General features: G+C 42.0%; 1 protein-coding gene across 21 annotated transcripts in view; it reads left to right on the top strand.

The window, feature by feature from the left end:
* The window catches only part of ADGRL3 (adhesion G protein-coupled receptor L3), a 535,525-nt gene that overhangs the window by 188,198 nt on the left and 320,748 nt on the right, over positions 1-26,579 (top strand). For all 21 annotated transcript variants that reach the window (XM_048067842.2, XM_048067827.2, XM_048067821.2 and 18 more), the window contains one exon: positions 5,540-5,797. In XM_048067842.2, coding sequence (XP_047923799.2) covers positions 5,743-5,797 — 55 coding nt within the window. In that variant the 5' untranslated portion in view covers positions 5,540-5,742. The remainder of the gene's footprint in view (positions 1-5,539; positions 5,798-26,579) is intronic.

Here is a 26,579-nt window from a genome sequence, read left to right as displayed (position 1 = left end):
GGAAGAATGGGAATAGAGGCTGTGGTACAGAAAGGACGTGTAGACACAAAGCAGGTTGAAGTACAAGCTGGTGCGCCCACTCACCCTAAGATGGGCCACTGGGCTGACTGCCCCGACTCTCATAGCGCATCCATCTAACAAACTTAAACCTGAAATGAAGCGCCAAAAGGGCTGCCACTGTTAATTCTGAGTAACCAAAACTCGTTTTCCTCAATTTTGTGAGATCTCTAACTTTATCAGCATTTGCCATATAGGATGAATCTTCTCCTGGGCTAAACGCAGACACAGAAAAGTTGCCAGACAATCCAGAGTTCATGTATCAGTAAGGTGTTCCTGACTTACAAAAGTGATCATTGAAAAAATCCATTCCTAAATAACCCCGTCCCTCTGGTGGCAACTTCGGTGGGTGGACAGGAGTGAAGGTGCTTGTGGTTTCATTGAAATGCCACAAGTGCTGCCCTGCTCCCACTGGTTTGTACCATGACGTGACCCTTACATGGTGGGTTGCGTTGCTGCCCCTGAAGGTGACCATGGAGCCATATCCTGAGTGGGGAAAGGATTGAAAATTGGATAAAGGTGGGAAGGGCAAAACTCTTCTTTTTTTGTAGTGGTGCAAAAAATTAAAAAAGAAAAAGTGTTTTGCAGATAACTTGTAGCCAAATGTATTAGAGCAATAATTCTTTAGTTTAGCTCTTCGTAATGGGAGCAGCAATGCAGGACATTCTCTTACCTGAAAGAGACTTCTTTAACTTTAAATTCCAGTGAATTTATTTACTTCTGAAGAGATTGCATTTTTTCTTTTCTCTTGCTGTGGTTATTTCCCTTCTGTCTTTTCTTAGTAAAATTCTGAAAATAGTTTCTGGTATAAATTGCTCTGCAAGTAGCAAATGCTGAGATGCTGAGAATCGCATCCATGGTTCCAATTTGGCCCATCAGCTTCAAACAGTTTATTACTGCCAAACTTTTGTTCCTGTAAATAGTGGATTTAATCAGTATTTGTTTGAAACATACTTATTTTTTACTTAGTAAGCAACTTCTGCCAAAGAAGGAGATACGTGTAGGAATCTTTTCTATTAAGGAATATAAAGCAATCCTTGCATCAGTGATTTGTAATTTTAAGTTAGTTTTGCTAAACACATTTTCAGGGGAGGGGAGAAAATTGTTTTGAAGTAAAACTGGGCAAGAAATGCGGTGCATTTCTATCTGGCTTTTGCAAATCAATGTCATTGAAAACACTCCTGCCCCTCCTGTGGCCACACCATGACTGTTCAGAACATGCTGGGTGCCTGAGGAAGGCAGGAAGATTTTGCCGGGCAAGGAGAGGAGTGTCTGGCTTTGTGCAGGTGCAAATGCTCATGTTTGGGCAAAGGCGGTAATTAGGGGGATTTGTGACAGGTTTGGCTCGTGCTGCTCTAAATTCTGCTTTGAATTCAGACTTTGTTCACTCACTAGATAGACTGGTTTCCTTTTCTTTTTCACCCTGTCTGGACGCTGTCACGAGGTGAGCTCAGAAAACGCCCCAGTGTGCTGCTTCCCATCAGCTACCAAATGAGAGCCTTGGGTAGATGTTGAGTTAGTGTATCCATAATACTCCTTTATACATGAATGTCTTGACAAATACTTCATTGCACATCTCTACCTCACAAAGCTGTAGTTTCCTTTGGCTTTCTCCTACCCTGTCAGTACCACTTTGGGTTGGATTTTGGGAACTGTCAGCATGCAAATCAGGTTTGGGTGATGCTTGGCAGCAGATCAGCCCATGATGCTGTCAGGGGCAGCCCTATAGGCAGAAAGGTCATTGAGCAGAAGAACTTTCTTGTAAATTAATGCGAGCTGTGTCATCCTCGTGGTTCAAATCCAAACCCCTTAGGTCAAGTGTAACCCTTAACTCTTTCACTGTGATAGTATATCCCCTTCTTGCATCAATAAATGTAATAGAACTCTAAAGTTCACAGGTACGTGCTCTGGTTTCTCCCTTTGGCTGTACATTACGTGGAGATAATCCAAAGATGAAGTGAATTTTGTTTTGCAAACCTCTTTTTGCATCTCATAAGTGCTTCTTGAGAGAGGTTGTGTGACAGTTAAAAAAAAGGTTTGCTCCACTTGTTTTCTATGTAATTGTTCTGCATATTTCATGTTCATGAACACAGTGCGATTATTTGACCATAAAAAAATACAAAACCGAACAGAATTTTGTAGCACTACAATGTGTTTGGTTCATACAGCGGTGCTGAAGTTGTTGAGCAACTTCAACAGTTCTCTATGCATGTTGTGGATTTGGTAGGCTCATGCACAAATCTTAAGAGTTTGAACAAGTCTTTGTAGGAGCAGGCTTAAGGGCAAGGCCATGTCCACCAGTGGAAACAGCCGGACAGGCTGTGTCTCTGGCTCTTTTTACTCTGTTGGGAAAGAACATGTAGTATTGGGACAGACTTTTTACCAGAGTAAAGGGTGCCTAATGAGCTAGTCCTATCACTTCCGTTTTGCACAGGAGCTCTGTGACTGGATAATGTCCCTTCTGGTAGGATGAAATGTTTATTTGCACTTCTGTCAGGTTGCAGGGCATCAGGTCCCCAATTTAGTGTTTGGACTTTCTGAAAAGCAGGTGAATCCTTTTGCTTCCTGAGTCACAGCCCAAGAGACCCCAGAAGAGTTATTGAATTCAATCATGTAGGAAAACACAGGCAGACAAATAAAAATTACTTTAAAGACTACCATGTAAATATTTATTGACAATTATCCCTTCTCTGGGATAGGTATCATAAATCATTTGTGACTTCTTGAGTTTATACCCAAAAAGCTTTTATTGCATCATAATGTTATCTCTTTCTAACAGGTTCAGATTATCCAGAACTTGAATCAGCTTACACAAATAAAAATTAGAAAACAAACCTCCACTCTTTCGCTCCCTGACTGAGTTTTTTTCTTCAGGGCAGTGTACCTGAGATCAGACAGCTTCCCCCTATCTCTGTGTATAGCTTTTCAAATTTTGTAGCACAAAAAGCTTCTCACTTTTAAAACTCTTTATAATGATGATGCTATAGAAATAGCACACGTAAACAATGGCCCGTGGGGTATTTTGATGTACGCTGCTAGTTTTCTATAATATAAATGGAAAACTTGTTCACTATTTCAAAAATATAATTTAAAATCTTCATAGGTCTTGTCTTCCTTTGGAAAATAGGCTTTAAATATTGTCAGTGGCTATTGTCCTAGCTTGAGCAAGTTCCCATTTCTTGCTTGTCTGTAAAGAAGCCACTTGCCTGCATAGTGACCTTGGGCTTTTTAGTCACCACAGTCAGAACTGAGAAAAAGCCTCAGACATTAAATGCTACATTTAAATGAACAAATTACAGGGGGAGACTGGTGAGGAGAGAAAAGCGGGAGAACAAAATTTTGGCAGAGCAAGCAGATATACTTATCAGAAAAAATGCAGCTTCCTTATAGACTTTGGTGCTGAACAATGTGGGGTTTGACTTAGTTGATCAGCAAAGATAGGAGGCAGAACAAAGGCCACTTTGTCATGCCTGAGTTTCAGGAATATATCCACATCACAATGGCATGCAGCATAGTTTTTCATAGAGCTTTTTGGCTCAAACTGGGTTTTGGGTAAGAACAAAAATTGGCAAAAACAGCTTCTTTGCTCAGAGAAGAATAACTTCTGTTGATCAGAGATTTTTTTGAGAGATTTTTAATTAGACCAGTGCTGTGAAGGCTGCAGAGTCTAGCGAGTTCAAAACAGATATGCAAAGTACTTTACAGTTCCTCATATTTTATCATCATTTCAAAGTCAGCAGGGAGCTAAGTCTCAAACTGATGCCACGGCTTAACTCTGTACAGTTGTTGTTTTATTCCTGCCAAGTTTGAGTCACTGTGGCCATCTAGCCCCTTCTTGAGAGATTAAAATGATGGGAAGCTGGAATCCTTTCTGCAATTAAATGAGTGAATGTTTCTATTCAAGCATAGATTCCAATTTCCCCATGCCTTCCTGTAAGAGTGTGGAATGGACAAGAACTGCACTGCGGGGGTGACGGAGCACTGGGACAGGCTGCCCAGAGAGGTTGTGGAGTCTCCTTCTCTGGAGATATCCAAAACCCACCTGGATGCCATCCTGTGCAACGTGCTCTGGGTGACCCTGCTCGGCAGGGGGGTTGGACCAGATGATCTCCAGAGGTCCCTTCCAACCTCAGCCATTCTGTGAATGAATTCTGTGATTCTGTGAGCTCGACTAGATGTGAGCGACTGAGCCACTGGCAGTAACCAGAGATGGTAGCTGCAGGGTATGTGAGACTTCCAGGCTCTACTTGGCTTCAAAGCCTAGTCCAGATTTGGTGATTTAGAGCCATATAGGAGACCTCAAAGGAGAGGGGATATAGAAGCTTTTAGGCATGTTATCAGCAGACATACTCCCAAACCATGTTGCTGACCTCACTGACTGGCATCTTGGTGAGGGCCTCGACAGAGGGAGTGAAAGGTTTTAGCAGGAAGGAGTAATATGGTGCCCAGATACGTGGGGAAGAACTGGGTTCAGTTTCTGCCCAAGTCTTCAGGACTGTCAACTTTGGTAAGTTCAGCAAGGTTAAAACCTAACTTCCTTCCCTTGCTCACCATCACTCTGAAGAGGGAACCCCGGTGCTGTGAGGAGGAAGTTGTTGAGAGGCCTCCCATGCTGTTGGCGTGCAAATGTGAGGCCGACCATGGTGCTGCCTGAGTCACGGCATTCGGGACACATGGCCAACGTGCATGGATAACTTCTGGCCAATGCATCGACCTGGGTTAAAATTAGAGATTAAAGATTAACGAGAAGCAGGAGTATTGTGCAGGCATCTTATCCCCTAGGCTGCGACTAATCCATCTTTTCCAACCTAAGAGACTCTATGATTTTAAGCGCGTTGCGCCTTCCATGTGTGCTCACGGGTATGGCCTAGACCAAATGGTGAAGTGAACCCTGGCATCTGCAGTTTGTTGGTTTGCCTACACACTGGCAAATTTGCTCTTTCAGGAGCTTGATTTTACTGCTGGGCCCTGTACCTGAGGGTTTTGGGTGGAAAGGAAGCAGCTGGGGTGGAAATTAACATCTTGCAGAGAAATAGGCCCAGAGCCTCGGCACCAAATAAACTCTTTTCAGCAATGAAATTTCTCTCATTTTTTGATCTGTAAATACACAAGCGTTTCCCAGAGAGTTGCAGGTTGTTTTAGAAGTCCCATGTATGTAGTAGGTTCTAGTGCAATCCGTATGGACTTGTTTTTTCCAGTCACCTTTCAAGCCTGTGGACTCCCTGGTCCCATGGGCATTATGTTCAAAACCACTGCCTTAAGCCCTGCTTTAAGAGGTGAAGTGGAATATTAGTGATGTACAAACTGTCTCTCTTGGAGACAAGTTTTAATTCCTATTGTACATAAAGAACATCTGAAGGGCTGGGGGGAAGATATGTTTGCCTTTACAGCTGTTGGCAGCAGAGAAATGCAGCAAGACTTGATTGAAAACACCTATCTTAGTGTTTTACTAACTACATTTTTTTTCCTTTCTCATTTCTAGGTCTCAGATTCTGGATACTGTCTGTGGGATTTTTTTTTATTACTATTTTTTTTTATTATCATTTTTGATTGGCTTTTTCCCCTTTCTCGGATGTGAGTCGAAGGCCAACAGTCGAAGTGCTGGAAGCAAGCGCAGGAGGACGCTCACCTTGTTTTGTTTGAACCCTTGTTTGCTGGGATACTTTCAAGCCCTCCTTCACAGTCATGTGGTCATCACAGCTGCTGTTCTTCACAATGCTCTTAACACCGTTAGCCCATGGTGAGTGAGAGACGGGGAAATTTGCCTGCGGGACGGGAAGAGAGAATGGAAAATAGCAAAGATTATGTCTCTACTTTTTCTACCTAATCTGTTTTTTCCAGGATGTTGTTTTCTCTTCCCACTTCCACCCCAAGGTCTTTGAATTCCCAGGCTACGTTATGACTAATTAAGTCTTGAAACAAAGAATTCTGGTCACAGAAAGATTTCTGTTCTTGAGTTTAGCTGCTACAATAAGGCAGACTTTCTTCCTCATGCCCAAGCCTACTCTGTTGGATGTGTGTCACTGTGATTGTCTCTCCTGGACTCTGCAGGGAAATGATTTTCCCTTTTGTGAATACTGTTCGACAGGGGGCTGTGTCCCCCTCTTTAGCCACAGCTCCAGCGAGGGTGGGATCTTAATCACTGTCATGTCAGACCATGAGAACCAAAAACTGTATAGTTGCCTTTAGCCTGGTATACCGTGTAACCCACCTGGAAGCGCAGAGTCATTAGCTGTAGCACTGTGCTGATGCAACCAGGCAGCCTCTGAGAGCTGAGCTAAGATCATAAGGCACCACTACTATGCTGTGGGGATATATTAGCTCTCACTCCAAAGTCTGTGTACAGCGTACTGTTGCCTACAGTGTCCATTATATATATATATATATTTAAGTGGAAAAAAATTGTTTATTTTATTAGCCAGGAAAAAATTAAGTGAAATATGACACGATTAATTACTTGGGATAAGACTTCAAGGCCTTGGGTTGTTTTTGTTTTGTTTGTTTGCTCTTGTTTTTAATGTGAGAAACCCCAATGTAGGCCACACAAGTAAATGTCCAGATTTCTTAAATGCTAAACGGTTCAGGAGCTCCTGTTCTCAGTAATCGATCTCAGTAATCGATCTAGGTTCCTAAATCGTCAGAGCAGAGCTTTGGAAAATTTGGCTAGTTACTTGATGCCCAAATGGAAGGTGAGCTCCACTGAGTATGCCATTTTAATTTCAGTTCAATGGGAGCATGTCTGTAAATAAGATAACTCCTTGGATTTAGCCTGTGTGCCTCTGCATTGAAAATGCAAAAAAAAAAAAAAAAAAAAAAAAAAAAAAAAGCCTATATGCTCAGCATCTATTGTGTGTGTGCTAAGACTCTAAAGTGAAGTTTTACAGCAAAGAAGGCTAAAAAAAATGAATTCCATGTAATTTACTGAACATATCTATTTCTAGAGCACAACCCGTCTGCGCATATCACTTATAACACCTTTGTGCACAAAGGTTATCTGTACTATCATTCTTCAAGCAAAACTCCTCACTGATTTGAAAATTAGAATGAATAATTAAACTGAGCAAACCAACTGGGGTGGAATGGAAAGAGCTATTAGGAAAGGTGCTCTCCATTCTTTTCCAGGAAAGTTAAATGGTAAATGTTTTGTAAATCTTTATAATTAAACAATATTAACAGTTAAAGCAATTAACAATTTAAACATGCCTCTGGCAGTTCTGTTTTTAAATCAAAGTGCCACTGTAGCTGGAAAATCTTGCATGATAGTTGCAAGAAATGAAAATGTCACAAGTATCTTAAGAGTCATATTGTGCTACAGATGAGCAAATACCAGGGATGTAGAAACTAGGCACCTGGAAATGTTGTTACAGTTGTAATCTTTATGCTTTTCTGCAAAGTAGGTATATGGGGTGGCTGCTGTGGATTTTTTTTTTGTCTGTCTGTCTGTTTTGGGGTGGGTTTTTTTGGTGTGTTGTTTTTGTTGGGTTTTTTTGGTAGCAGTCAATAGTGGTAAATCTGACCCTTACATGTTTTCTCATCCCTGTAAATTGCTAATAAGAGTGCAGTAGAGGCTCCTAGACGTTTTTGAGTATTGGATAGTGAAGACCTTTGGTCTGAGCACAAGGACTTGGAATCAAATTTAGCTCTCCTTGTTTTGTTCTCTAATATTGACCAAGATGCAGTTAGCATCTCGGAACTTTGTTCTGTTGCTTTTTGTGAGGGAAGCAGATACTGAGCATGTGTCTGGTTTTTAGGAGTGGTATGTTCTTTATCCTAAACAAAGGGAAAAAACTACAATATAGCTGTGCGTCATGATAAGAGTATGTTTGGTATCAGCTAGCGCTGGGCAGTCAAACCCATTCAGTCTCCCATGGAGAACAAAGGGCATGTGCATTAGAGTTGTACTGGAAGTTGAAATAAATCGTCTAATACGGCTTCCAAGGTTTTGAAATTGGACACTGAGTATCTGATGGCTTTCAGGTACTCTCCCTCACTGCCCTTCCCCTTGCAAGCACCTACAGAAAGCTGCATGAAGCAGATGGCAAGACGGTGTCAATGCAGAAGTTGTTCCTTCTGTTCCTTCAACTTCACCTTGCATATAAAAATGATCCATTTAAGCCCTGCTCAGTTTTTCTATTCTAGTAATCCCCTTTCATTATACGTAGAAAGGTTTTGTATTTTGTTTAACGGTATTCGAACATTCGAGTCCCTGTGTCATGGACTGTAAGGGCTCCTGTCCTGCAGCAATTACCTGAGTTGATACAAACTGCTTTTGCAGTTCGTGGCTCACTACATCTCATTCCCTGTTTGAGTTTACACAGTCTCTTCATCTGCAGTGATTGTTACATAATAGATGGATTCCATAAATTATTATTTTTTCCTTTGTTCTTTTTTTGGTGAGAGAGGCGGGACGTGGGACAGGACCGACATTTTTTCAGCTCCCATTTCTGGGGGTGTACTTTGTGTCTTGGGTTATGACAAGCGTTGAGTCAACAGCTATATGACTTCAGTGATCTGCAAAGATGGAAAGTAATCCTCCAGAATACTGCCCTGGTACAGTGCCTTCTTGCTGTTGTTCTGCAGCAGTAATGACAGGCGAACGAGTCTTGAATCCTTGCAGTTTCTTGGTGATTATGTTAATCTACTGTATCCTAAATGCAGAGGCACTGTGATGTCTGGTTTTGCCCAGACTGCTCTGAATCATAGCTCAGAAAATGCTCAAAACATGTGAAATACTTAAGATAATAGCAGATTTGAGTAGTGCATGCTTTCTTTACTGTTGCTCTTTATTTCAGTGGAAAATAGCGTTGTGTGCCAGTGGACCAGTGCAAAAGACCCCAGGATGCTCTCCCCCTCTTTTAAGCTCCAGCAAAGTCTGTAAATCCATCTGTTGAATAAAACTAAACCAGATATACAAAATTAGAGAATTAACTGAGATAGAAAACAACAATGCCCGGGAATAAAAAATAATAATAGTAATAAAAAAACAATACCACCACCAACAAAAATAGCAAATAACAACAAAGCAAATGCTGTCAGTCTTTGCAAAGACTCTGCAATGGACTCTGCTTTTGCACCCCCACCTCCTCGCTGCTTGTTCAAAGTCTTTTTCTAAAGCACCCAAAAGCCTGGGCTCCCAGGAAAGTGCTGCTTGGCTTGCATCCACCCCATGCACACCTGAGCAAACTGATCCTGTAATGTGTGAATTTCCCACAGGCGTTTTGTGGAATGAGCAGCTGTTCTCATCTTCCTCAACCTTCTTCCCCTTGATCCCAAACAGAGCAGATTTCTCTTTACCGACAAATGAGTGCTGTCAAAGTTCACCCAAAATGAGGTAGACGTGACAGGCAGCAGCTCAGCTTGCGAGCCTGAAGAGATGTACGCTTGCTCTGTCACATTGCTTTCATGCTCATGTGTGGCTGAGAGCTGAGATTTAAAACTTCCAGGCTACTGGACAAAAATGATAATAGAAATAACAAGATTCAAAACGTCATGCTGCTGAGAGCAGGGCAGAAAAGATACTATAAAATGAAATTCTGCATGTCTTCAACCGAGTTACTTATCTTAGGTTTTGGAAGAATGCTGAAGGCCTGTTGTATCCCAAGATCTTTATCATCCCATCAGATGGTTTTATTGTTTATTTTTAGGGATTGTATTGTGCAAATAGTTTCACAACAGCCACCTGAAAGATACAGTATTTGAGGATCCAAGAATGAGGGTTTTTTTGGTCACTGTAATGCTTTAGTAGTCTGATCCAAAATAGAACAACTGCTTATTACTCCGATTGAAACAGTAACTCAAATTGCCCATTTTCTTTTGGGGGTCATTACAAATGCAATCAAATCATCAGGCACAGCTATCTGCCCGTTTCCTCTGCTGCTAAGCCCTTGTCCTGCCAGTGCGTTGTGAGAGGGAACCATTAGCCTCCAGGTTCCTGCCTGAGCAACACCCAGTGTCAGCTGTGGGGGTTTCTTCCTTCTTCCTCTGGGGTCTTCAGTGTGCTTGGGGTTATTCTTTTATGTTTTAACACTGTGTTTGTTAGTGGGTTATGCACTTTATCTCCAGATGATCCATGGGGTTAGTTAGTGATTCCTCTGATTACTTAGGCTTATAAATCTTTTTCTCCATATAAAACTTGATTCTGGGGGAAGGGGCAGAACCATACACTTGTCCAAAGCTCAACAAGACTGAAGCAAAAAAAAGTTAGGTGATAATATAACCAAAGCCAAGCCTGACGTTCACAGATCAGTAGATCTCTAGTACTAGAGTAGTTTTTGCTATTACAGCACGGATAGGCAAGACAAGAGTCATCTGATCATAGAGCAAGGTGCAGGTGTAGCAAAGATTTCAAGATGGGGCTGAACTAACTTGTTTGCAGAGTAGGAAATGGAATTTGAAGTCTTCTCAAATCACTTCAGCAGCAAGAAAGAGAGCCTCATCTGGTCTACTGTTGTGCCCCTCTACGCTTCTGCAGCATTGTCCCGATATTTCTGGGAGATGATGATGGTGAGGTACAGCTGTGTCTTTGTGAGAAGGTGGCCCTGGAAGGTTAAGCTGATCTCTCTAGGCATTAGCAGGTCGAGATGCCGAGCTAGTTTCTGTGGGAACAGTGGAAATATTTATTACTGACTAGCACTGGCAGTTGCCTGGTGACAATGATTCTGTTAAGGCAAGCAGCATTATCTTTCTTGGGGGAATATATGATGCTAGCAAGCTGGTCCTCAGTGACAGAGTGCCGTTTAATGTGAGCTGAACATTTGCCTCACTACTATTTTAATACAGTGAAAATGCTGTCACTGCTTAAAATACATACTGTGTTTCTTTTATACTTGTACAATACTCTTCATATAGTCAAAATGAAATACAAGAGACATGTTTTATTAGTTGTGAAATAGCCAAGCTGACTTCCAGGCTTCTGCCTAACTTCATTGTTCTAAAAGATTAATCATCCTTGAAATATTTATAATATTTGCTATTCTTGGCAATTTGTATTACCTGCAGCAGTGCCACCTTTCCAGCAGCAGAACAAGTGATCAAGGAAGGCTTTCCCTGACAAAAGAGGGTGATTGTTCTGTGTATATACTACAGTGCTTTCATTAGTAGGAGTGTACTAAAATCAGGAGTATTAAGTTCTCCATCTGATGACTGACCAATCTATAAGCTGATAGAGGGTGAAATTCAACCTTGCAAAGACTCTATGCACCACTTAATTCTCACTTAAACCATTAAGCATGAGCAGAGGTCTGTGTGCAGACCCACTTCACTCATTTCCAAATTTCACACTAAATAAAGAAGGAGATTTTAACCTGATAATGGTTGTTTTGCGTGTGTGTGTGTTGTGTTTTTTTTTTCCCTCCATTTTTTTTTTCCAGTGTTTGGCAAGTGCTCATAGCATCTTCCTACATTATGGTAGGAAACAGGATCTTTTTCCATTTTCACTTGCCATTTGCAGTGTTAGGTGCTTGTGCACCGAAGCACTCTTTCCATGCAACCCATAGCCATCAGCACAGCTGTAGTTGCAATGAAGTTGAAGCTGTAGGACTGGAGCTACAGAAGCAGACTAGTGACTAGGGCCCAAATTAATGTATGGAAGTTATCCTTTCCTGTAGCCTTCTGAATATTGATGGCATGGAGCAGCAGGACATGCTCGTTTCTTTGTGGGCTCCAGCAACAGAAAGAGTTCTTGCTCTTAGAGCAATAGGAAGTGGGGAGTTGTATTGTCCTGCAGGCGTATAACCTCTGGTGCTCGTTGCGTTTGTAACTGTTTCCTGACAAGGCTGGTTTCTGATCTCTAGTGACCAGCTCTGTGCACTCTGATTTTTGTAGTGTTAATTGAGCTATAAGATGTGACAGCATGTGAATTATGGTGTAGTAATTCACGCCCAGCACATTCAGGCACAAAGATGAAGGCCAAATGGCCTCTGTGCAGCTAAGTGTGAATTATTGTACCATAATTTAATTCCCATTATATTTTACTGGGATTATAAAACTGTTTTTGTTAGTGAACTTCTTTAAGGAAAGTTGTCTTTGAAAACACAGTATTGAAAAGTACAGCACAGATCTTGTCACAAAGCAGGATAAGGAGCTTTAGGAGAAGAGGGAAGAAGTTTTGCTGAATCTTGGCATCTATAGGCTTTTAGGTGTATTTGTGTAGTTATTAGCCCTAGGAAATGAATGGGTGTTGTGGTGCAGACATCTGCCATCTAAAAACTGACCTAACACTAGCTATTCATTTCATTTCGGGTGCCGAGCAGTTGCTAAGTAGTATGGCTAGGTTTATTTGTTCCTGACCTGGTATGGTTTGATCTGGAAACCTTAGCTCCCAACCAGTCTCTTGAGCCATCTAATCTCCTTTCGGTTCAGACTATGCAAATGTGCACATCAGAAACTCATTACTGCTGGCAGATTTGGTTTGGGTCCTAGCCAGTGATGAGTGAGTAGAGGATGGGTTGTCTGCGGGAGGGTGAAAAAGCACTGGAAAAACAAGGCTGATGGGATTAATTGCTTAAGGGTAGCTGGGATAAAACTGTCCTATCAGTGAATTGTTTTCAGTGATATGATAAAAGAGCTCCAACATACCTGGGACATCGATTGGTTAGATGACAGGATCTCTGGGGAAGTGCCTGGATGTTTCTTTCTCTCGTGATTCAGGTGAATGTTGCATTTTTTCGTCCACACTGATCCTGGTGTGTCTATTCTGCAGAAAGCCCTGGATAGCAAGCACCATTACCTAGTCCTGTCCTTGACTACTCCTCGTCCTGCCTAAATGCAAAATAAATATGCAATAGCTATTAAAAGTGGACTCTTCCAAGAGACTTATTCTCTGAATCAGTTTTACTCATAATCCCAGAAACTTCTAGCTGATCAGGATATTAGTGGGGCTAGGGCTGTTTCACTCTTGGTGGATATTTGGGTTTTAGGAACATTATAGTGTCCCAGTGAAAAAAATACGATAATGTACTGTGTAAGCCATAACTGCCTGTGATATAATTAGTATGGATTGAGTTTAGGTGTAAGCATTATTTGTAATTAAAAAACCAACAGCAACAACTGATTTTTCACAGTTAAATACATCAGAATGGTATTTTTATACAACTTTTGGGAGTTAATAATCCCAAGCAACCAGCACTAAAAAAAAAAATGTAGTGGGTCCAAGCTGACTGTTAAAGATACAGGCATTCCTTAGCCAACAACCAGTGGTACCATGTAGCACCAGGACTGTTTTCACACCTGTGGCTACCTCTAGACATGAGAGGACAGCTTGCCCCCTGTCCTCCTGGACATGTAGGATACTCCAAAGGGACTGGTGCCAAGATTAAGTAGGGCTAGTGCAGTGGAGAGAGAGAAAGAGGAATAGGAACAGGCAGCTTCCCTTTCCTCACACCATACTCGTACTGAGTAGTGGAGATAATTGCCTCCTTGGTTTGCTTTCACCTATTGCATTATTACCTGAGTGGGAAAATGGAAATCTATGTGGCTCATCGCTAGTTCTAGCTAATACTTTGCTAATATTAAACTTCCTGATAAAGCTTTTATACGGTGAAGATGTCAGGAAGCTACCCCAGGGGATGGAGAGAGCCTGCTGTTCTGGGCTGTGTACAGGGTTTTGATGGATGAGGCTGTGCCAAAAGGCTGTATCTTCTCCCTGATGCTTGGGGAGGTGCAGGACCTGAAGACAGTTTCACAGCCAACGTAGCTGTGCAGTGCTGGGGCAAAGCCACCTTTCCAGCAGCGCAGGAAGGGAGCCATGGCTAGGATTTGAAAGGGCCGAAAGCTTGCATCTGTAACACGTCTTTTCTGGAAGTGAATACTCCCACAGATGGGATGTCATTCCTGTTTCTTTTCCTAATAACTTCAGCTAAGCTTAAACCATGGGGGTTGGAGAGGGGGAAAAAATTACTTCTCAGGGTTATCTGGCCCTAGTTCTTTCATCCTTAAAGGCTGGGCACAGTGAAGTACTTTAAGCTGAAATGAGAAAAGAGCGAGAATGGGGGAATGAATTATGGCCACCTTCATTCTCTTACCACTTCCTCAGTTCCTGCTAACCTTCTCCCCCAGGATCGGGGCAAATTTGCTGTTCTCCTCTGTTAAAAAGAGCACCCTTAGCCCAGCACTAATAGCAAGCAGAAGCTCTTTATTGCAAATGAAACTGCTGATTCCCTAGAAGAAATCTTTAACATCCATTTTATCAACTCTGCAGTCATGTTAAGTGAATCCCAGAGCCATCTGATGTTTATTACTCTAGGGCACATTCACTGTTGTTCAGTCGGTTCCTTTAGCGATCACAATTTCTTGAATTGGTTATGTTGTTTGGTAATGTGGTTTCATTTGAATCTGGAAAGGTTTCCTGCTGCTCAATGAGCAACTCATCTGGGAAAGACACTCTGGAAAGGGAAGAAATTAAAAGCGTGTCAGGGCATTTAGATGCTTTCCCTCACTTAGAATTTCCATGATTTCCAGGAAATCGTTTGGTGCCAGGCAGCGACCTGAATTACCCTCCCGGTGCCTGGCAGGACCATCTATGTCCTCTTGTGAATCTGCTCCAAGCCCGGGGATGCTCAAAAGGTTTTCGGCCAGCACCACACAGATGTTGCAGTCTGCCCATCCTAAAGCATGTAGGAGCGGATTAATGTGCTTGTAGTCACGGTGCGGTATTGAACACACACCTTAAACTCAAGGAATTGTACCCAAAGCAATATCTTCTTTAACATATTTCCTCGTGCTTTGCTGTGTGGTGCTGCTTTCTGAAGTGGCTAAAAGTGCTGGGTGCCTTGCTGCAGATCCTGAGGTGTAAATTTCAGATTCACTTAATACTCATAGATGCCAAAGATCCTTGAGTCAGTCTGTGCATTAGGGTGGTTGCGCAGAGTAAGAAGTATGGGATAGATGTATGTAATTCTGGTACTGTTACTGCCTCTTATGTCCTAATCTGTAGAAACTGGAGTGCTTGGTGGGCTTTAGGAGCTCAGTCAAATTGTTTGATGTTCTTAAATTTCCAGAACATGAAGCCATAAATAAATGGCGTGTTAATACAGAATTTTTAGGGCTTGATCCAAATACCATGCAAGTTAGGCATTCTATATAAATGTACTTTGAATCTGGTCTACTCAGCCTGGAGGGCTGGGGAAAGCTGGAGCGTAATGTGGGAGAGATCATACCTTGGGTTTGCGTTTGCAAAAGCTTCTCCCAAATTTTAGTGCTCAGTGAGCTGACCAGGTCGTGGGCTATTCACCTGCCCCAAGAACTACAGCACTGCACGCAGTCCTTATTCTCAGGGGATGCTGTTCCCCTTCAAGCTCTTATAGGAACAATTAGCAGTCATCAGTGCTGCTGATTCAAATGATTTTTGTTTCTTCTTCTTTTCTCTGTGGCTTTTGTTGCTCAAAGACCTGTCTCCAATTTTTAATTTGCGGTGTTTTAGTTTTATTACTGAAATGCTGGAGGCTGCAATAAGGGTTGATTTAGTATCAAGAGAGCAGAATCTCACGTAATGCTCCACTCTCTGTGAGGCTGTAGGGGAAATATGTGTGTTGGTTTACAAGCAAGGACATCAGACTGCCTAGGCTAGCTGCATCGAGTTGGCGTTGAGCTGGGAGCTGGGATCCTTTGGCGTTCAGGGTGCAGATGAACAAACCCACATGGCAGTGGTTTCCCTGCAGTCAGGGAAAACTGGGGTGGTGCTCCACAAAGGCAGTGGTAATCACGCCAGGTTACCTACCGTGCACATCTCAAAAATGTGGCATTTCCCTTTTGCTACGTGTCTGCTCCCCTGCTGCAGAGGAGAAGTCGGTACTGGTGTTGACAGGTGGTCCGGTGAGGACCCCCTCTTACTCCTCCAGCGGAGGCAAGGCTGTTCTCTGTGAGGCAGATTGATGGCCAAATCCTACTTCTCACTTAATATCTTCCTAGAATTGCTGCTCACATCTATGCGTATGTAATTTGTAGCATGTTTTAGGGAAGAATGCCTACTTGTAATATCTGTAGGAAAATCCACGTCGCTGGATTAATTTTTTGTGTATGTTATGTGTGTATGTGTATTTGTGCTCATATATAATTTTCATACTATATATACAAATAAACCTGTAGAGAGGTGATCTGGCTAAACTTAGAATAATGCAAGGAACTCTTTAACAAGCCTTCATTTCATTGGCGTGACTTGAAACGTGGCCTGTCGTTGCATTTTGTAATTTTATAGGCATATGCAATTAAAAATCTTACTATTAGATATTACTCTGGGGGAATTCTGAGGCCTAAGAAATCTAATAATGTTTGGTTGTTTTCCTTAATTTGATTGAGAAAAATAAATAAATAAACAGGCCTGTTGATCGGAAGCCAAATATATAATGAATTCGTATCATCAGCAGACACCTCAGAGTCTCCAAGCCCTGCTGATAAAAGGGCTTGGAAGTTGTATGTTATAGTGTCAGACAGCCATCAAAAATAAAGTTCTTCCTTAACTTTGTGCTGTCTGACAAAACAGGTCTGGCTGTAAATTGTGTGAGGTGACGAGCACTTAGTTGTGAGAGGATTTTGGCATGTGCTTAGCGTTTCTACCTCTCCAGGCACAAAACAGTCACCACGAGGAGCTGCAAGCATGTTTTTGCATCCTGGCAGCCACAATCCTCGTTTCAGAGAGCGTCTGAATTCACGGGAGCCATAGATTAAAGGGGTGGAAAAGAGTAAGATGGAGGAGATGAAGAACAAAATGGATGAACCTGTATGCTCTGTTAGGCGTCCTTGGGGAACTGATGTAAAACTGGAGGCAGGAATCCTGTTTTGCAGCAACCCGGATGATTTAGGCTGTCTTGCTGTATGCCATGATTTGTAGCGCTAGTGCCAAAAACTTCATAGCAGTCTTCAGGGGGCAGGACCAGTCTGTTTTGATGCCTGGCTTGATATGGATTGATGTTCTGTGTCCTGTGCTCTGTCCGCCCCAGTAATGCTGGATTGTCTCCCATCCACATATATAATATCTGAGCTCTTCCTGCCTTTCTCTCACTACAGCATTGAATTGCGGTCTTTCTCCTCTAACTAGCCAGCAGATCTCACAAAGCATAGTAACTTAATTATTTAGGGTCTGTACTGATTAGCCTTACATCTTGAGGCTATGCAGACTTGCAGCCCTGGAACATCTGGTGTGACCCTGTTTCTCAAGGCCCTATTCCTTGTACAAATACAGCCTCTTTCTTTGGGGATAGTAAATATATGACAGATGTGAAATTCTCCAGCTCTTGGGGGAGTGCTGACATGTTGAACTTCATTATCCCTTTTTGGCCAGTTGGCAAAATGCAATCAAGAATAACTTTTGAGGAGGGATGGCGTATCCAATGTCACTCTGGAACGTTATTGTAGTGAAAAGCTTAAACAGGAACAAGCTTAGGGCACAAGAAAGTTGATACAAGGAGATGGGATCAGTCTAGCTAGCACTCATAAAAATGCAATGCATTAGAAAGGGTAAACTTTGAAGTCAATAGGAGCTACGAGTTACAGACCTCTATGAAAGCTAGACTCACAGCTAGGTTAGATGCCAAGACCATTTCAGTACCCTTCCCCACAGCTTGCGAGTTTGATGGTTTGCACTGGGATATGGCGATCTGAAAATCTCTCAGAGGTGGCAATTGCAAAGCTGTCAAATGTTGCTTACTTTTTATAAATATATCCATTGGTGGTTTTGGAGTAATAATGCCTAAACTGCTACGGCTTTACATAGGAAGCAAAATACATGTACGAGACGTATAGCACTGAGATGCATCGTCTGGAAGGGTTGGTATTACTAGCCAGAGCTGTGCTGAAGTGTTACAGCACATGTATTCTTTCTGGGGAAGCGTGGGGGAATATTTGTTTAGAAAGCTGAATAGGTGGCTTTGACAGCCTAAAAAATCTATTTTGACACAGCGTTTGCTGTGATGTCTCAGGTGGTTCGCAAATCCCACAGCTCCCTGCGGGTGTTTTCCTCTCCTGGTCAGTCTCTTCGTCCAAAATGCATTTCCTAAGGTAACCCACCTTCACTTTGCAGGTCAAAAGAGGAGGTGGCAAATGGGATACCATCAATACAGGGAGAGGTTTAATTTGAAAGAAATTTTAGGAGTTACATTTCTGTGCCACCTACCCGAGGCCCCAGAATGAAATGTGAGGTGTCACGCAAATGAAGCATTTTGCTAAAAGCTTAAACGGTCTCACATCTATGGCAAATCTTTTGGACTTGACCCTTTAGGATAAGCTGTGCGAAACAAAGCTCATGTATGCAGACACTGCAAGTTCTTCCAGTCCTGAGCAGAGAGGTTGATCAAGTTCTGCTTTTATTAGGTTATTAGACTATAGAGTTCAAAGCAAAACTTGGGAGAAAACCATGCAAAGAAAGCGAATAAACTATAAATGCTATGTATTTCATGCCAGTAAAATGATTCTCTTGTGTTGTAGAGGGAGCAAAGAACTTTTCTCATTATAAAGGTCCTTAAAAAACTTATAAAAATTATAATCAACTTTCGTTTTCCCTCCTTCACCTTCATTCCTTTCCTACTTCCAAGACAAGGAACAGAGAACACCCCCCCCCCCCCCAAAATACCAAACCGAGAAGATCATCTGGTCTGCTGAAAATTGTGACTGTTCCTCAGAGACTGTCTCCAGGGTAACTTTGTTTGCGAGGTCCTCAAGGGGATGCTGCCCTTCAGGCTTTGTTCTGGGAAACAAAGCTTTTGCCTTTTTGCCCTCAAATACATTGCATTATAATGCTTTGAATACATTTGAGTACTCATTTGAACCCTGCAGAATGCACAAGACTGTCATGCCAAAGTGGGGCAGGATTAAATAGGTGTCAACAGGATGTCTAGCAAATGTGACCGCTTATCTATTAAAATAGGCATTCACTGAAGCGAGCTATTGGCTTGAATACAGGGGTATCTGGTTTAAACGCACACTCTTTGTTTCGGGAACTGTGTTCTTCCGAACAATCCCTTTCTTCGTGTTGTTCCTTGCTGCGTATTAACTGATGGCCGGTTAACTAATTGACTCCCTTTCTAATTCAGAGCTGTAGTAAACAGTTTATTACATCAGCAGCCCCAGCTGAAATTATGGGCACAGCACAAGCAATATATCCGTTTATCAGGAAGAAAGGAACATAAGAAACCATCTTATTTTTTCTCTGGCAGCTTCAGTGCAGATCATACATTGGTATCAGGGAAACTCTTTTCTTCACATAACTGTATTCTATGCAAAAAGACCTGAAAAGTTAGAAAACTTAAGAAAAGTTCTCTGAACGTCTGGGAAATAGTCTGAAGAGGTTTCCCTGGTGTTCCTTAGGGGAGATACTAAACAAGCTTTCTCATTTTGAAAACGTAACTTGCTTCATGGGCAGAGGAAGTAATGGAGACTGATTTCTTGTTTTGAATTCTTTTCTTCACTGGATCTGTCTCCACTGCTCACTTCCATGAAAGTTACAGAAATCAAATCATTGATGCCCTCTGTCATTTTGCCCAACTGGGATCCAAATGGACACCAGACTAAAATAGATTAGGGGGACACTGACCAATAGACATAGTCTGCAGGCTCGTATTAGCTTCAGTATCCTCAAAGAAGGAGCCAAAACAAGTTTAAAATGAAACAAAACCAAAAATAAACAAAACCAAACCCTCATTCATTCTGACTGCTTCATCGCTGCCTGCTGCTTCCTTGCGTGGATGGCATCTGCTGGCCCAACACCTTCATCCTTCTCTGCATTATAAGGTTGAGGAACCCTGTAGGGGCCACAGTACTCCGTAGCCTTGAATATCAAGTAAGCTTTAAGGGAAACACGGGCTGTCTGTCGGTGTAAGCGTGCGGTTTCGCATATAGCAATGCAGACGCCATTCACAGTCCTATGCTTCGCATGTAAACTGCAGCAAAAGTTGTATAGAATAAGCTGATTCTATATAATCTGTCAACAGCACTCATAGCTAAGCAGAAAGAGGATGCTCATGGAGGTGGGGGTCTATATGAGGTAAATGCTCCAACACCGTTGAAGCTATGCGACAGTGCTGTTGAAATGAAACCCTATAGGGTACTATTACACATAGAGCTTCATTTTCCCAAAGCTTCTGGACTTGACACCGGTTTCCTTAATTTGACACCTCTTTGTTCAAACAGAATATCAAAATGGCACTTAAATTACACTCTGAGTGAAGAGCTTAATAATAACCATGCAGTGTAATGTGTTTAAATTAAAGCACAGTGTTGTTTCAGTCTGGGGTTTCAGATTTAACTTTCAAATGCTTTTCATCTCCGTATTGCAAATTTGACAGATGCCTTTTATTGGTAGTAGGTTGTAAAGACTATTTTCATTTACCTGACCTAAAGGACACAGAGTTTATTTGCGTTTGGGCGGGCGTTTGCAGCATAGTGAATTAGCAGTAAACTGATACTTTAGTTCTTGTGTTTTGCAAAAAACTAATTCCTCCCAGGCTTTGAATTTATTATTTTTTTTTTGAAAAATACCATAATGTGTTTATACAAAGCATTTTTTTTTTTGACAGAGAAGTCCTATTTTATGTTCAGGAGATCACGTGGAAATTCGCACAGACTATTAGCAAAATTCAATAAAATCTCATAAAATAGAAACAGAACAATGTTCTTTGAGACTGGGCTATATGCCTCTTAAATCATAATTTGAGTCCCTTACATTTCATGCGTGTAGAATGTATCAATGTGAATTTACAATGAAGATACCCTCTGTGCTCCGTACTTTACAGATATGCTTGGTGCTGCTTGTATTTATGTTCTGTGCTATTTTGATTTTACTTCAGTTTAATTCTGCTTCTAATGCAAGTTTTAAGTCTGCAAAGGTAACAATGAAAAATAGCAAAATGCTAAAATCCAAGTGTCCTTGGCATGGTGAATTTGACAAAATGACACCTGTTGCTGAGGTGCTATAAACACGAAGTCTTTGGAGCCAAAGTCTGCTTGCTAGTTAATTGCAGAGCATCTAGCATAACATCTTTGCAGGCTATGTAGTGTCTTAGTACATTTAGTTTTTCATTTCATTTCATCTTCTTATGCCAGCATCTATTCCTATCTGTCATTTGTTGCTATTTCCATCTGCTTGGTGGTGGTGCGATCAACTATTTTGTCTTCCCTGCAACAAATGTCTTTGTTAGATTTTTCTGGATGCTGTGGTTTCCACTCAACGGCTTCACATGGGGCTTCTGAGTGACTGTGTCTGAAATGTGGGCAGCTCTCCCTTTTTGGTAACGATGTAGTATTCTTAGATGATATGTACTGAAACTTCTGAGCTGGCTCTTAGAGATGTGAGCATGAGTAGTATTTTAGTAGTTAAAAAGCAGAAGTTAGAAAATGAAAAATGTGAAGAGGGAGCAGGCATCTATGTGTCTTAGCACTCCTAGCACTGAGTAATTTTCACAACTGTGGCTTCAGCTGCGATCTCTCCCAAAGGTGACTTAGTTTGGGCTGCTGTGAGAAGGAACCAAGGAATTGCCACTGTAATAATTTAAATCTGCCTTTGGGAACACTGTGCAGCAGCATCACCACCACCACCAGGCATTACACCGTGCAAACGATGTGGATTGCTTTCTGAACATGTTATGTCAGTGCTTCAGGTGAGGCCTTTCCTTATCACCAGGTTCCTTCTCCTCAGGTGATCCCCAGGTAGGGAAGAAGTACAACTATACGACTCTCATACCCTGCCAGTCTTCTGCCATTTCCCTGAAGCTCAGAGGGTTTATTTGTTCGTTCATTCGTTTGTTTACCAAATAGGCTGCCTCCTTTCTTTGCCCAGTTTTGGATGACGATAAATTGAGGGGACAGTCAGAATAACACCCTTGTTGGTGTCATTCCTTACCTTAGTTGATAACTTCTTTGCCTGGTAATTAGAGTGGTATTACAGGGTGGTATCTAAAGGGGAGCAACAGCTGGTCTGTGTGTGCATCAATAGAGATGGAAGAGACTTGATATTGGGGTTATGCTTCCCCCAGGAACTGAGGTAAAAGCAGTCAAATCCAGTCTTGCTGTTCATTACACCCCAGTGCTTGCTGAAGCCTAAGCTAACCACGGCTTCCCTCATACTTCCGTGGAGAATGAGCTTGGGTAAGTCCAAGAAAATCATCCAGGAAAAATATTTGCTTTGAGTAAGTTCTGTCTTTAATGGGTCTTATTAAGTATTTCCCTAATTTTGGGCCAGCTATCTTAGTAACAATCTGGGTCATCATCAGAAACAGCATATGCACTTAGATCCCTGCTAAGATGCAAATAGTTCCTGAAACTCCTGACGTTAAAGACACTCTATAAAAATGCTGGAAACTTTCACAGAGGGAATAATTCACTTGACTCATGATTTTATTTTTTTTTAAATAAGATTTCCTATTTTGAGGTTTGACATTTTTCCTACTGTAGCATGATTTTTCCCATCAGAGCCAGCTGTTGGCTGAGTTTTGGTGGAGACATATTCAATATGTGCTTGTTAAGAAAGCTCTGTATCATTGTGAAGGCTCCTGGAAACCTCTTACGCTTCATTTGCCCTCATTGGACGGAGAAAAACAAATCCACATGAAAAATGTGATTTTTCTGTTTGAAGGCCAGGCCAGAAATTGGAGCAATAAAGTAAGAAAAATAGTTATTTCTTTAAATCCTTGGGGGGTGGGGGATCAATTTTCTAAGTTGGAACTTCTAACCAGGAGGAAACCTATTGACAAAAAACACCTTGGATTAAATTATATTTCATCATGGGTACAAACAAAATGTTTTATTTTTCATTTTTAGATTTTTTTAATAATGTTTCAGTCTAACCAGTTATTTGTAACTCCTAGGTTATCTCAAAATAAACCTACAGAAGACACTTAAAAACCTTAGAGATGCTTTGTGGTGGCTGGACTTATTAAATTGAAAAACTCGTATCACGTGTTAGGCAGAAAAAGCTTGTCTCCTTTCCCGTAGCATCAAAGTTGACATGGTTAAATTATATCTTGTGACATTTTGTGGCATGCCTTGTGATTTTTAGTGTTTTTACTAAAATACATAATATTTAGAAGTGATTACCTTAGAATTTCAACTTCTATTTAAAAATAAAAAAGCAAAACTTGTATCACCCTCCGTGCAGTGCTGTGAGCCTTTTTAAGACATGGCTTAAAGTTGCTGTCTCCATAAGGGAAACAGGATCACCATACAGATATAGCTGGGCACACCAAAACTGGTGATATGTGTGTGTATGAAGTTACCTCTCACAGTAAGCTTGGCTTTGTTTTCCTGTTTGCGTCATGTAAGACTCCTGCTGTTTGACTCTTTAGCTTGATAAAAATGAGCGTAGTGTGCTAAGCTAGACTCCCTTCTGTGTGGTCAATGCGGTTAGATGTACATAGAATCATGGAATATCCCGAGTTAGAAGGGACCCACAAGGATCATCGAGTCCAACTCCTGGCTCCACACAGATCTACACACAAATTCAGACCTATGACTAAGAGCACAGTCCAGATGCTTCTTAAACTCCGACAGGCTTGGTGCCGTGACTGCATCCCTGGGGAGCCTGTTCCAGTGCGCGACAGCCCTCTCAGTGAAGAACCTCTTCCTGATATCCAGCCTGAACCTCCCCTGTCACAGCTTGACACCATTCCCTCGGGTCCTGTCACTGGTCACTACAGAGAACAGATCGGCGCCTGCCCCTCCCCTCCCCCTCGTGAGGAAGCTGTAGGCCGCCATGAGGTCTCCCCTCAGCCTCCTCTTTTCCAGGCTGAACAGGCCAAGTGCCCTCAGCCGCTTCTCGTACCTCTTCCCCTCTCAGCCCTTCACCATCTTTGTAGGCCTCCTCTGGACACTTCCCAAAGGAGATACTGCCTGCACCTTTTTTTATCCTAAGTTATGTGAGTAAGGACTTAGGCTGTAAAGGACATGTGAGGTGGATAGTGTATAGCAGTAAAACAGTAGGAAAATCTCTTTACAGAGCTGGTAGGAGTTGAGCTGTTGCATGCATAAACCCAAAGCCATTGGTTACATTCATGTTCCTTGCTTTTCACACCACTGCCACCATCCTGGATTTCTCTGCCTCTCGGCGGTGTGCCCCTTCCTTTCCCGTGAGCCTTTTGCTGCTCGTGCCGTTCAGAAGCACTGGTTGGTATGCATGGCAGGAACGTGAGCTGAGTCAGGGAGCTGGAACAGGCAGGAGAAGCGATGAGCTCTGAGAGAGATTACAGCGTTTTAAAACAAATGAGAATGAAATGAAATTGCCTGTCTTAGGAGGGCAAGGCAAATGCTTTCAAATCTAGGCCTGACGACTGACTTCTGCAGTGCTGATGTGGGCAATGCTTGAGGAATGCAATCGATTGATTTGCATTGTGGGATAGTTTGGTAAATGAACGCTGCCTTCTAGCAGTGTTTGATGCTATTTGTTGTTGTCAGCGTACAGCAGCTTTCAGGGAGCCAGAGCAAAAGCATGCAGAAGTGTGTAAGTAACAAGTAGTGTATAGGAAGCAGCTTTTTCATCATGCTACACACGAAAATGCAATGAACAGGTTATAACTGGGTGCTAGCTAGAACGAAATACATCTGAGGAGCAGAAGTGGTTTTTGTTTACCACACTGTTATTCGGTTTTGACTACTAAGGCTGCTCTGTGCTGGAAGACAGGTTTTGCAAGCATGGGAACTGCGCATGTGATGTGTCGGACTCACATGGCAAAGAGACAGCAAGGACTGGGGTGCCTCGTCTTTGTGCATTTTGTGTTGAATGAGATGATTTGCCTTTCTCCATGCACTTCTAGGACTGTGTAAGACAAAATTGGTCAGAGTGAGCAGCAGAAAGCCTCGTAACCTTTCATGACCTATGGTGTCTGATTAACGATCTCTGGTATCCTCAGGTACCGAAGGCACACAAATGCATCCTTCCATGATACACTTGATAGCATAGGTTAACTCGGACTATTGTGTCACCTGTCAGCTCCTGGCATGTAAGCAACATAATTAAGCTGTAGACTTGAAAGACAGAGAAATTCAAACCTAATTAACGCGTTTTATTTTTTTTAACATATTATTTCTTACAAATTCTGCTGGACAAACCTTTCTGTAAAACCCATTTTTTTTTCAGTGTATATTTGAATGCAGAATTGTGTTGCTGTTACTGGGTCTCTCAGACTCGCAAAATATCAGTATCATCTAAAGTAGACTCACAAATGATTGGACAGGGCAGTGCAATCAAAAGGCTCATGGAGAAATGCAAGTTCTCAATGCTAACCTGCTTGTAGGAAACAAGGTATGAAATCACCCTTACATGTGCCGCTCATCTCTCTGAGGAGAGATGCCAGAAAGGTAAAGAAGTACAGCACGTGTGTATTTGTCAACATAGATGTCTCTACAAGTCTATTATTAATTAGAAAAGTGTTCTATTACAAATTATGAAAATTAACAGGAGACTGATTTCAGTTACTCTCGTTTGCTCTCATTAACACTTTAGCATAATGCACACTTCAGTCAGATAAAGAATGGAACCTTTTTTGTGCCTTTTGAGAGTGCCTCAAAAAGGGCCTTGATTTATACTCTACTTTTTAGCCTAATTAAAACTGATGATTAAAACATGCGAGTCCCTTAAGATGACTGTGCTAAAGTGTTTTTTTTTTATAAGCTGAATGCTGTTTAATGTTCAGGGTAAAACTGTCTGAAAATGGAATTACAGCATCTCATTATGTTTTGTATTTAAACTTAAGTAATTAACATCAACACCACCACTGACTGTGGATATCACTTTCTTGTGGAAGATTATACACAGTCACTGAAATCACATATGAATGAGTGTTCAGAAAGGCACAGCCTCAGGTATTGAATCTCCAATATTGAGTAACAGACCCTTTTCTCACCTGGTTCATGTCTCACACGGGAGCTGCTCAGACCTGACCGCGTCTCTGCTGTACGTTTTGCAGAGGCAGTCGCTGTGTGCATGGAAGTACCCAGCTGAGCATAAACCTCAGGTTCCCATCTCTGTTGGGTCACATCAGTGATAGAAATGAAGGAGCTGCAGTGGCAGATATTCAATGTAATGTCTTGGGGTTTTGGGGACTAGACCTTGTGTTGCTTTGGGCTAATTGCCAGCTGTACCTCCGCTGGCTCAATTAAAGATGTCCTTACATGCTGATTGAGGTGAGGTGTGTTCTTAGTAATGCTTCTGTTGTAGCTCTCCTTTTACAGATACCACATATTTTAGTATTTCTGTTTGAAAATGTAGTCTTGCTTTTGTTTCTCTGCATTTGTATTTTTCCTGCTTCCACCCTAAGTGCAGAGGGGTTTACCCTGCTTTAAGCAGGACTCGGCCCTTCTCTGCACACTCATAAGGGCTTCTCTTTGCAGACAGACTACTTAGAGCAAAGGTTGGGCAAGAGAAGCTGAAAGCTTGGGATGAAGGGGATTGACCATGTGCCGACCTTCCTCCCTGATAGCATTGCTCCCAGCAATTCTCAGGGCTGCACAAGGGGCTTTTTCCATGCACAGCATCCATGGAGATGCATTCGTAGGTTAGCAGAAATCAGGAAGGCCAGCACATATGCTTTCCCCCTCGTAGGTAC

Source organism: Anser cygnoides, chromosome 4 (assembly GCF_040182565.1).
Source record: "Anser cygnoides isolate HZ-2024a breed goose chromosome 4, Taihu_goose_T2T_genome, whole genome shotgun sequence".
Classification (NCBI taxonomy): Eukaryota; Metazoa; Chordata; class Aves; order Anseriformes; family Anatidae; genus Anser; species Anser cygnoides.
This window is presented reverse-complemented; position numbering and strand designations above follow the sequence as displayed.